Below are 12,617 nucleotides of genomic sequence, written 5' to 3'. Positions count from 1 at the left end.
TATTTTACTTACAATACAGAAGTCGCCGACCTTTAGCCAACAGGAAAGTAAACTCGCTCTGTAAGATTTTCTCCGATTAATGACTATCTAGTCTTTCCATTCAGTTCTTATAGAAACATTCTGAGAGTCGAAAAAACATTTCAGGTTGGCGGAACCTTCAGATATCCACTGCAAAAACTTTACATAAAGCATAGACACTCCAGTTAATTGTACTTCACAAGGCACTTTAAATTAAAAGAACCAAATTATTTCATTATACAGGGTGATTCAAAAAGAATACCACAACTTTAGGAATTTAAAACTCTGCAACGCCAAAAGGCAGAGCTAAGCACTATCTGTCGGCGAATTAAGGGAGCTATAAAGTTTTATTTAGTTGAACATTCGTTCGCCATTTCAGCCAATAAAGTTTTTGGTCCCTTTTTCATCGAAGGTGCTACTGTAACTGGACTACAGTATCTGGAGATGTTAGAGAATTGGCTGTTCCATCAGCTCGAACAAGAAGCACAACAATTCATATTTCAGCAGGATGGAGGGCCACCACATTGGCACTTATCTGTCCATAACTACCTGAACGTCAACTACCCGAGGCGATGGATCGGCCGCCAGGCAGCCCGTGACAGAGCACATCATCACTGGCCTCCAAGAAGCCCTGATCTTACCCCCCGCGATTTTTTCTTATGGGGGTATGTTAAGGATATGGTGTTTCGGCCACCTCTCCCAGCCACCATTGATGATTTGAAACGAGAAATAACAGCAGCTATCCAAACTGTTACGCCTGATATGCTACAGAGAGTGTGGAACGAGTTGGAGTATCGGGTTGATGTTGCTCGTGTGTCTGGAGGGGGCCATATTGAACATCTCTGAACTTGTTTTTGAGTGAAAAAAAAAACCTTTTTAAATACTCTTTGTAATGATGTGTAACAGAAGGTTATATTATGTTTCTTTCATTAAATAAACATTTTTAAAGTTGTGGTATTCTTTTTGAATCACCCTGTATTAAACAATGGATAATCCAGGATGGAATATCAACAGTTCTGAAAAGGATGGACTGCTACCCGCCATGAAGATGACACACCGAGTTGCAGATAAGCACAACGAAAAGAGTATTGCACACTTAGCTTTCAGTCGAATTCTTCAGAAATGAAAGGGAAACTGACACAAATTCACACAAGGAGACACATCTCAAGTATACATGACCGCTATCTCTGGCATCTTTAGCGACACTGACAAATTTACGATGTTTCCAAAGGAGATACAATAAGCTTGCTGGTGAGTACCTACGAAGAGCGCTAACTTCAGTATTAAGTATTATGTTAATTGTATTTGAAACGCAAACTTTTAGATCAAGCTTCCATCTCATTTGACTTTGTATTACAGACAATGTCTTGTTTTCTTTTCGATTCAATAGATTTTTATCAATTTACGATTTCTTTCATGGCAAATTTCGTGAAATTTAACTACTTTACACATGTGTTTTCTTCATTCGTACCTTGCAACTTATGCAGGTGAACAGTATCTTGTGTACAACACGACGAAATAAAATTGTGTGATAACGTTTTGTATTTCTTCGAAGAAATTGTAAATTATATAATTATTAAATGGTATTATTAAGTGGAAGAATAACTGAAATTTTATATTTTTATTCTTTTCCTCAGTGTAGTACATAGCATGATCTTATTAATGCTAGTTCTTTTTGTTATTATTAAAACCTTTCAATGATCTCAGTACCATAAACCATATGGATAGGTGCGCTGTATTCTAACATTAGTACGGACTTGGGGTGCGGGAAGCATCCCAAGGTATAAGAACCTAAGCAATGTGATAGTGCGAAAAATCTATTTTGTAACATTATTATACTAAAAGTCTTAAGCTCCTCCATGTGTTTATACACATTAACAATACGAATAGTACTGAAAGTAGTACTAATTTTTCTTTGCATGTTCATTTGATATATACATATTACTTTTGTGAAGTTTTTTCTTTATTTTATTTATTTATTTACCATGATCAGATTAGAGCCATGAGACCCTCTCTTACACTGGATCAGTGTTTCACACATGCAGCATTTTACACATCCTAGTTACACAATGACAGTAGTTTGAAATAAGAAATACAGATTAATGTAGTTACAATATGAATACATAATAATGACTAAGACCTAATAAAGTAAATACTGGCAATATTTTTACAACAGCTTCTACACATAAAAGTATGATAAAAGCAATAGCAATGAAGATTTGTGCAGGTGTAGATTAATATATTGGTGTATAAAGTAGATGTTTACTGGTACAGCGAGTTTTGAGGAAGGAAAATTTAAGGAGACCGCATCAGTTAAGAAGAAATTGGGAACTGGGTAAGATCTAGTAGGAAAGAAGAAAGGAATGCGGTGAAGTGCATTCATGTACAGAGGAAGGCATTACTGTTGCTTAAGTAGATACGTCATTAACGGTTTTTTGAAGCCAGACATGTTTTTGTGTTCTCTAATACAACGAGGGAGGTTATTCCAGAGTCGGGTTCTTGCTACTGTAAAGGACATCGACAAGGTGACTGAGAGATGTACTGGAACAGATAGGATTTTATTATGATGGGAACATGTGTTTCTTTCATGTTGTTCCGACAGGAGAGTTAAGGATGAGGTGAGATATGAGGGACAGCGTATGTTTATAAGACAGTAGATAGAGTGTATGGAAATCTCTGCGTTTGTCTGCATACAGCCATGATAGTTGTTGATATGCTGGTGAAATGTGATCAAAAAGTCGACCGTCACAGATATATAGGATGTAGGCATTCGTGACCAGTTCGAGACGTCGCGAGTTTTCCTGAGTGATACCTTGTAGGATAATATTGCTGTAGTCAATGGCTGGGAGTATAAGCGTTTGTACTAATTACTTTTTCAGATCGAAAGGGAAGAGTTTCTTTATATTTTTGTAGGGCATGAAGAGATGTTGATGTTTTTTTGAACACTGCAGTTACGTACTCTGTCCAATTTAGATTTTCATCTATTATTACTCCCAAGCTCTCTGCTGAATGAGAGAAGTTGGTATTTGTTCCATTTAGGATTAGAGATGGTACGGATTCCCAACGTTTTGGGCGAATGAGCTTAGACTGACCAACAAGTACCACTTTGGCTTTGGATGGCCTGAGTTTTAATCCTATGTTCTATGCCCATTTTGCTAGTGCATCAGTATTGAAATTTTCAATAGCTTTCTTAAGAGTGATTGGTTATGCACTTAGATTCAACTGTAGGTCATCAGCATACGTGTGATATTTGCAGTAGGTCGGAACCGATGCATATCATTGACATACAGGGAGAAGAGTATAGGACCTAATACTGAGCCTTGGGGAACGCCTGACACTACTTGCCGCCATTGTGATTTTATATTCCTGGACAGGGTGTGTTGCTGACGAGTCTTGAAACCACTGCACTGCACTTGGAGAGAAATTTAGACCACTAAGTTTAGCAAGTAAGATGTCGAAGTCGACAGTGTCAAATGCTTTGCTGAAATCTAAGAAGCAAATGATAGTCGCTTCTAGTCTATCCATGGCAAGTTTCAGGTCATCTGTCACCTTTATCAACGAGGATGTTGTGCTTCGATATTTATGGAAAAGAAATTGGTATTCGTCTAGTAGGATGTTGCTAGTCAGGTAGGTGGTGAGCTGGTCATGGACTATATATTCCAAGGCTTTGATAGTGCAAGAAGAATGCAGATGGGGCGGTAGTCAGAGGGTGCTGTGACAATGTCCTTTTTAGGCAGTGGCTTAATTTGTGTCAATTTCCAGGAGTCAAGGAAAACACTTGTAATTAAGGAATCGTTGAAAATGTCTGTTATAATGGGCAGAGTGAATCAATAATAAGTTTTACCATCTGGATTGTGATGCCATCATGTCCAGTAGAAGCTGATCTAATCCGCATGATGGCTTTCTTGATAGAATTGCAAGTGACGTGTTGTAGATAGAATTTTTCTTTTCTACAGTCGTTCATCCCCTTGAAGTAGTCAATGATTCTCTGTTATTTTCGCGGTTCGATTGTGGTTGTAGGTAATATGAAGAATCCGTTTAGTTCTTCAGCTGGGACCATGGGATTTTCTGCAACTTTTATTTTGCCTACGGAGATTTTTCCACAGGATAGCTGGTCCACAACTATTGACAGTTAATGTACGGGCATGCCTGAGCTTAGTGTTTCTCACCGCTTGGCTAACTATGTTTCGTTTCTGCTTGTATACAGTATGATTTTCAGGTGTAGGGTGTATCTTGTATGCTCGATGTGCAGCGTCTCTGAGATTCATGAGCTGTTTTAGTTCATCAGTCAGCCAAGGTGCAGGTTTCCTTTTTACTTTTCTGGTCATTATTGGAGCATATTTTTCATATAGTTGAGTAATTTTGTTAGTGAAACCCTGAAGTTTTTCGTTTATGTCCAAGAGGGGAGTAGAGGTCATCCCCCAAACTATTTCTTGTGCCTCAGTTCCGAGTTCAGGCAAATTTATGCGTTTGAAGTCTCGGTGTGTAGACAGTTTTTGTCTCTTTCTAGGACATTCTAGTGAATACGTCATGAAAATAATGTCATGGGCAGACATCCCAGGCGCAGATATTTGAGAGGGGCGGATTATTCTGTTTGGAGATTTCTTTGCGAATATATCTAAGAAAGTGTGACTGGTAGCTGAGTAATGAGTAGGTGCCATCTGGAGTAGCGTCATATTTGAGGAAGAAAGCATCCTCTTAAATTTCCCACTGGAATGGCTTTTACGCAGAAAATTTCTGAATCAGAAACATCTTCATTATCGGAACAATTAATAAATATTTTAACTACATGACTTAAACATCTTTTTATGCCCTTTACACATAAACTTTTTTCACATCTAAACTTCTTGGGAACTTGGTAAATCTCTACTTCTAAATTCTTTTTTCGTCGATATTTTTGCTTGCTACTTCATCCTCATCATCTTGTCTTATCATCTTGGTCACTGTATTTGATGGATTTAGGTAGCCACACATTCCCCCCTCTCTTGTGTACAACATGTTGCATTAGCTTGCGGTAACAGTCTTCTGGCCACATTATTGATCACATTATTTCTCGTGAATATTGTTGAAGCGTTTATTCCAGAAATATACAAGATAAGGAAATATTATTGCAGCCTTATTTTTCTATACGTGGAGTAGGTGGAGCACTTTCGATATAAACTGCGACGCCTGTTTTTGTGCTATCTTGTGATAATTTCGTGTTTCTTATTCTCTCCTGTGCTGACAACTCTTTTGTTACCGAATTACGTAGATGAAAGAAGTATCACGTTCTTTCTTCTCGTTTTTTTTCACATACGAAATAATTGTCAAATCCTTTGAAATAAAAATATGCCAGTGTTTACATCATGTTGCTCCACACTCAAAAAATTCGGAGAAATTTAAGATTTATTTTTGCGAACAGTTCTAACGAAACTAAATGTCATATGTGAAGCTCTGCAGAGAAGCTACAACTCATAAAGGAAATATCTGGCGTCATATTACGGTCATTCCGCTCAGTTGTCTTGCTCAGACGAATTACTACAGCTTGGGCCAGTTTGAAATTTTGTATGCCCCATCTGGCAGTTTACGACGTATGTGTCCATGGAAAGGGCATTATAAGACCTGGCCAAGGACAGGGCAAGTCCTGGCGCAACAGAGGTTTGTAGTTTTCTGATCATACTTCAATGGCTTCCTTGTATGTACTAGCGGAAACGATACTTTCCTCTGAAAGTGACTAACGATTCGTCAACTGTAGTGTGTCCAGAGAGTGTGTATTTTATCTTAAGTTCGCCTGGAACAGTTAAGATATATCCCTAATAGGTGCAAGTCCATCTGTTCCCTATCTCTCTTACATTTTACGAATATAATTAAAATTTACACATCTGAACTTAAACAGGAACCGCTAAAACTCATCGCAGTGTGATGTACCTCAATTCTAGAGCTATCTGTTTCCCAAAGGTCCTTCACGCTCATATATCTGGATCGGCAAAAACTGATCAAAAAATAGTAACCCAGAGGAAACCTTAATTTCGACCACATCTGTCTCTTTGCACTGTTAGTGTGTCCAAATATTTATCCGAACATACGGAAACTGAACCACAAAAAGAGCGGTTTCGCAATGCTGGCTAAACGTCTCACGTCTGGAGGATGAGTAATGGTGTTTTGAAGCCGTGTCCTCAGACTTCTTGATGGAAACTTCTTCGTACACTATGTTGATTCATCTTCCTCCATCCTTATGATCCGTCTCTGTACCAGTGTGATGTTACGGTTACTTGCATTTATTACATGATTCTGAATTTCATTTATCATACGTTATCTCTGCTTCGACTTATTTAAATATTACGCATATTGGCATTTCGTTTTCTTCACACACTACACGAACTGAAGATTGAGATATTACTATACAGTGACAGAAAGCAAAGTGACTCCTGGAAACCTATTTCAATTGGAAAGCAATTGGAATAACAACAAAGGATTCACTTAATACAACATGAAAACCCACAACAGTGAAAGGCATGCAAATTTCGGTTACATTAGGAATGATTCGGTATATCTTGGGCAGCCCAGTGTATGTTTTTGGCAATTGAACAACAAACATAACTGAAATTTAGTATACACTACTTTAATTATTTACAGAACTGTTGTATAGAAAGGTAACTGGAGATTTACACAGTCACTACACTACTAATACGAGCGCTCTTTTGGTGTCGATAGCAACCAAGCAGCACTAAAAGGTTCAATGGAAACTGTTTCTATTAGAAATTACTGATTATGCGGTACTTACTTTAAAAGAAAAAAAAATTAAAGGGCTGGTCTAGAGCTCAAGGAAAGACAACTAACTCTCGCAGGGAGGAGCACGTATTAACACACTACTGGCCATTAAAATTCCTACACCACGAAGATGACGTGCTACAGATGCGAAATTTAGCAGACAGCCGGCCAGAGTGGCCGTGCGGTTCTAGGCGCTGCAGTCTGAAACCGAGCGACCGCTACGGTCGCAGGTTAGAATCATGCCTCGGGCATGGGTGTGTGTGATGTCCTTAGGTTAGTTAGGTCTAATTAGTTCTAAGTTCTAGGCGACTGATGACCTCAGAGGTTAAGTCGCATAGTGCTCAGAGCCATTTGAACCAACCATTTAACCGACAGGAAGAAGATGCTGTGATATGCAAATGATTAGCTTTTCAGAGCATTCACACCAGGTTGGAGCAAATGGCGACACGTACAACGCGCTGACATGAGGAAAGTTTCCAACCGATTTGTCATACACAAACAGCAGTTGACCGGCGTTGCCTGGTGAAACGTTGTTGTGATGCCTCGTGTAAGGAGGGGAAATGCGTACCATCACGTTTCTGACTTTGATAAAGGTCGGATTGTAACCTATCGCGATTGCGGTTTATCGTATCGCGACATTGCTGCTCGCGATGGACGAGATCCAATGACTGTTAGCAGAATATGCAATCGGTGGGTTCAGAAGGATAATACGGAACGCCGTGCTGGATCCCAACGGCCTCGCATCACTAGCAGTCGAGATGACAGGCATCTTATCCGCATGGCTGTAACGGATTGTGCAGCCACGTCTCGATCCCTGAGTCGACAGGTGGGGACGTTTGCAAGACAAAAACCATCTGCGCGAACAGTTCGACGACGTTTGCAGCAGCATGGACTATCAGCTCGGAGACCATGGCTGTGGTTACCCTTGACGCTGCATCACAGACAGGAGCGCCTGCGATGGTGTACTCAACGACGAACCTGGGTGCACGAATGGTAAAACGTCATTTTTTTCGGATGAATCCAGTTTCTGTTTACAGAATCATGATGGTCGCATCCGTATTTGACGACATCGCGGTGAATGCACATTGGAAGCGTGTATTCGTCATCGTAATACTGGCGTATCACCCGGCGTGATGGTATGGGGTGCCATTGGTTACACGTCTCGGTCACGTCATGTTCGCATTGTCGGCACTTTGAACAGTGGACGTTACATTTCAGATGTGTTACGACCCGTGGCTTTACCCTTCATTCGATCCCTGCGAAACCCTACATTTCAGCAGGATAATGCACGACCGCATGTTGCAAGTCCTGTACGGGCCTTTCTGGTTACAGAAAATGTTCAACTCCTGCCCTGGCCAGCACATTCTCCAGATCTCTCACCAATTGAAAACGTCTGGTCAATGGTGGCCGAGCAACTGGCTCGTCACAATACGCCAGTAACTACTCTTGATGAACTGTGGCATCGTTTTGAAGCTGCATGGGCTGCTGTACCTGTACACGCCAACCAATCTCTGTTTGTCTCAATGCCCAGGCGTATAAAGGCCGTTATTATGGCCAGAGGTGGTTTTTCTGGATGCTGATTTCTCAGGATCTGTGCATCCAAATTGCGTGAAAATGTAATCACATGTCAGTTCTAGTATAATACATTTTCCAATGAATGTTTATTATCTGAATTTCTTCTTGATGTAGCAGTTTTAATGGCCAGTAGTGTATGTCTCCCGTGTAGAAAACTGTTCTCGAACTGGCCTTGATAACGTGTACAATCCCGATGAAAATATAGTGATACTGCCGACCGCGACGTTGGACGCTGCATGGTCGAGCGGCGGTCACGTGACGTCATAACAGATGATAAAAGAGGAGCAGACACCGACGAGGAACACCCTAGCGAAGATATTAGCTGATAACTGGGAAATACGTTGAGGCAAGCGACATTGGCCAAGGGCAGATTATTATTTGACAGAGCCTGTGAATGAGTACCTCTGAAACGGCGAAGGTGTTCGAACGTTCACGTGCTACTGTCGTGAGCATCTATGGAAAGAGGTAGAAGGACAGTGAAACAAACATTACGCGCTATATGGTTGGACGTCCACAACTCTTCACAGAAAGTGGGACTGGAACGCTTGCCTCCTCTGTGATGTAGGATAGATGTTGATCTGTAGTATCTCCTCCGAAAAGGCACAATGATGGTTCACACAAGTTATTCGGAGCGCACCGTTGACCGTACTTCCTCACACGTCGACGCAACGACTTCGTCAATGACATTGCAGTGGGCACGGGACCATCGATATTTGACCTCCGGCCATTATAAGCGGGTCGGCTCTTCGGGTGAATCACATTTTTGCTACCCCAGGTCGCTGGTCGTCTCCACAAGCGCCATCATAGAGGGGAACGGCCGCTGGAAACGTGCAGCGCACCACGGACGCAGGCTGCTGGAAGCACTATTGTGCTGTGGGAGACATTCTCCTGAGCTTGCATGGGACCTATGGTAGTAATCGAATACACGCTGACATCAGCGAATCATGTCTTCCCCGACAGCGATGTCATCTTTCAGCAGTATAACTGTCCTTGTATCTGAGCCAGAACCGTTCTACAGTGGTCTGAGGAGCATTATAGTGAACTTGCGTTGACGTCTCTGCGACCAGACTTGCCTGATGTAAATTCTATGCAAACCACCTGGGCCGCTATCGGGCGCCATCATTACGTACGCAAATCAGAATCTCTTTATTTACGTGAATTACATGACCTGTGCGTAGACATATAATGCCACATGCCTCCAAAATCCTGTAAACAAACTGTCGGACGCGCTATACATAGAATTGGTGATGATTTCGTTCCAAAGACGGACAAGCAAATTATTAGGAAGGTGATAATAAGGTTTTGACGCATCAGTGTTTACGAAAATTTCCTAATCGTAGCACCAAAATGAAATATGACCGTCACCAAGGTGGACTTGCGGAGCACTGACCTGAGCAGCGGACGCGGCGGCGCACAGCAGCAGCAGGTGAGTCCAGAGCGCGGCCATCGCCAGGGTTCGCTGCGGTGAGAAGAGCGGCCGGGGCGACTCGATCGCTGCGTACCAATGGCAGTCGTAAAGTAGGGGCGAGCGCGCCGCTGCCGTTAACACCGAAATGGCGGCTCTGCCGAGTTGCTACACAATGCCTGTGTTATCTTTAAGGCGGATCTGAATGTCATCGAAGTCATAGGTGTCCCGAACGTGATGGTTCTTCCGAACAAGAGAACGTTCAGCAGCAATACGTCTTACTCTATTCTCAGCAAATATGTTTCCAGTTTTTACGCCCCATTGAATCAGAACAGATGTGGCTCATTTTGTTCGTCACAAAATTACCCTATCAACTTAGCTATTTCGTCCGTATCGGAAAGAAATGAAGTCACCAAAGTCACCTGCTTAACGTTTTACGGTGAACTGAAGAGCGACATTTGCATTCTGCCTCGCGCATCTACTGAAAGTAAAGACTGAATATTCGTAACACTCAACTATGTGTCGATTTTACCGTACTTTGTGTTTACTCAGAACAGATAAGTAGTCAAATAATATTTTTCTTGCTATTGTGGTGTTCGAAATCAGTTGCAGCTCAGTTCCAAGACAGGATGAAGATGGAGGACAAACTTGCACGGAGGTAAACAACTAGTATTGATGGTGTCAGAGAGAACAAACTGATGAACGAAAATGTTGTAACCAGGTGCTTAATAGTGTGTTGGTCGAATTTTCGAACGCGATATAGCAGCGACACTGCATGGCGTGTAGGTCCATACCGAACGTCCTTCGTAGATTACCAGTGGTATATGGCACAAACTGTCAACATACAAGCAATTTTCACAAATTACTGGCTAGTCGTCTATAGACGTGGAGTTGGTGCCAGATACCGTTTCAGATGAGGTTCCATCCACATCACATTAGATGAATTTGTTGGCCAAAACAGTCCGCAACTCGTGGTCGTGCGGTAGCGTTCTCGCTTCCCACGCCCGGGTTCCCGGGTTCGATTCCCGGCGGGGTCAGGGATTTTCTGTGCCTCGTGATGACTGGGTGTTGTGTGATGTCTTTAGGTTAGTTAGGTTTAAGTAGTTCTAAGTTCTAGGGGACTGATGACCATAGATGTTAAGTCCCATAGTGCTCAGATCCATTTTGTTGGCCAAAACAACAGCAGCGTAGCGTGATTGTGGCCACAGACGGCAACCGTGCTGAAGGATACCATCGCCATCAGGAAAGACATCATACTTGAAGACATCTTTCAGCAGTATAATTGCCCTTGTCTCGGAGCCAGAACCGTTCTACAGTAATCTGAGGAGCATTATAGTGAACTTACGTTGACGTCTCTGCGACCAGATTTGCCTGATGTAAATCCTATGGAAGCCACAAAATAGTCACGAAGCCCATAGGTTTCATGGCGGCTCCCATTCTTGCCATGGGTGCGCTGCAAGCTGAGGTGAAAGTCGCTCGTGCTCTAATGCTGACTCCAACGACCAGCTTGTGCGGCATCGTGCACGTTTCTAACAGGTGAATTTGGTGGCGAAGATATTGTACAACAATGGCAGGAGACCCAACACCGGGTTATTAGAGGAAGCCGAAAGCCACGCGTTTTAGCTCACGCAGACTGGCGTGAGGTCTGGAACAGGACAAGGAAATTAGAATTTAGAAAAACGGACGTAGCTGGTGGAATACTTAACTTTAATCCATTAATGATAAGCGTCGCTCTTGACTGTACATGACTCAGTATCAATAGTAACTGGTAATGTCACCTTGCTAGGTCGTAGCAAATGACGTAGCTGAAGGCTATGCTAACTATCGTCTCGGCAAATGAGAGCGTATTTCGTCAGTGAACCATCGCTAGCAGAGTCGGTTGTACAGCTGGGGCGAGTGCTAGGAAGTCTCTCTAGACCTGCCGTGTGGCGGCGCTCGGTCTGTAATCACTGATAGTGGCGACACGTGGGCCCGACGTATACTAACGGACCGCGGCCGATTTAAAGGCTACCACCTAGCAAGTGTGGTGTCTGGCGGTGACACCAAAGATATCGACATGAGTTCAGTATGATGTGAATGGCACCACTGTAGCACGGCTCTGGCCTTACGACATGGACATTAATCATACCGAAAGGTGCCTGGATGAGGGCACATCCAGACGCAACCACTGACCTGTCGCAACAGGAAGTGTTATTTATCCGGCCATGTACCAGGGTTCCATTAATCCGTAGGCCACTGTCCATGATGCCATGCCCATTGCCGTCGCAATTGATGACGTCGTTACGTCAACGTAGGAAAACGCTAGTGGTTGTCTGCTGCAATGTTCCATGCTAAACAATGTGCACAGAAGGATGTACCTGCACCGTCACTCTACTCTGTTGTCGGATCTGTCACAGTAGTTGCCTAATTTTGTCTGGCAGGAAGCCTCTGAACTCCAAGTTTTATGATGGGGCGTGGACGCCCAACTCCTTATCTTCTGCTGTCAGTTCCAACGTTTCTAAACCACTTTGCGACCAGCTCTGCCATATCACACCTCCAGGTTTTTGGACCTAGTCACTGGTGCATGATAGTCTGTCCTTTGCAAAGTCATTTGTTTAACTGGACTGACTGAGAACCCGGGACGCCTGGGTAATATATATTCCAATACTGTTAGTCCATTTCCTCCTTTCCCCTCTGTCCTCCTCTTCCCCACTCCGCCCATCTCCTGCCACCCTTGTCCCTGATATTTACTCGTCTCCCCTGCCTTTGTCAATATGCTCCTCCTTGTCTCTCTGTGCATGACCGTCTTTCTCCACCTCCTCTTGCCCCTCTATATTCATCTCCTCACCCCCTCTGGGTCAATCTCCTCTTCCTTCCTGTATCTGCCCAT

The 12,617-nt window shown here is 42.9% G+C and overlaps 1 protein-coding gene across 1 annotated transcript in view; it reads right to left on the bottom strand.

Moving 5' to 3' along the window:
• The window catches only part of LOC124616724, a 54,957-nt gene extending 45,092 nt beyond the window's left edge, over window positions 1–9,865 (bottom strand). The window contains exon 1 of the mRNA XM_047145084.1: window positions 9,734–9,865. Within this exon, the coding sequence (XP_047001040.1) occupies window positions 9,734–9,790 (57 nt within the window). The 5' untranslated portion in view covers window positions 9,791–9,865. The remainder of the gene's footprint in view (window positions 1–9,733) is intronic.
• Window positions 9,866–12,617: the final 2,752 nt, after the last annotated feature.

This window comes from Schistocerca americana, chromosome 5, assembly GCF_021461395.2.
Source record: "Schistocerca americana isolate TAMUIC-IGC-003095 chromosome 5, iqSchAmer2.1, whole genome shotgun sequence".
In the NCBI taxonomy this organism is placed as follows: Eukaryota; Metazoa; Arthropoda; class Insecta; order Orthoptera; family Acrididae; genus Schistocerca; species Schistocerca americana.
Note: the sequence above shows the minus strand (reverse complement) of the source record. Positions and strands in the feature narration are given on the sequence as shown.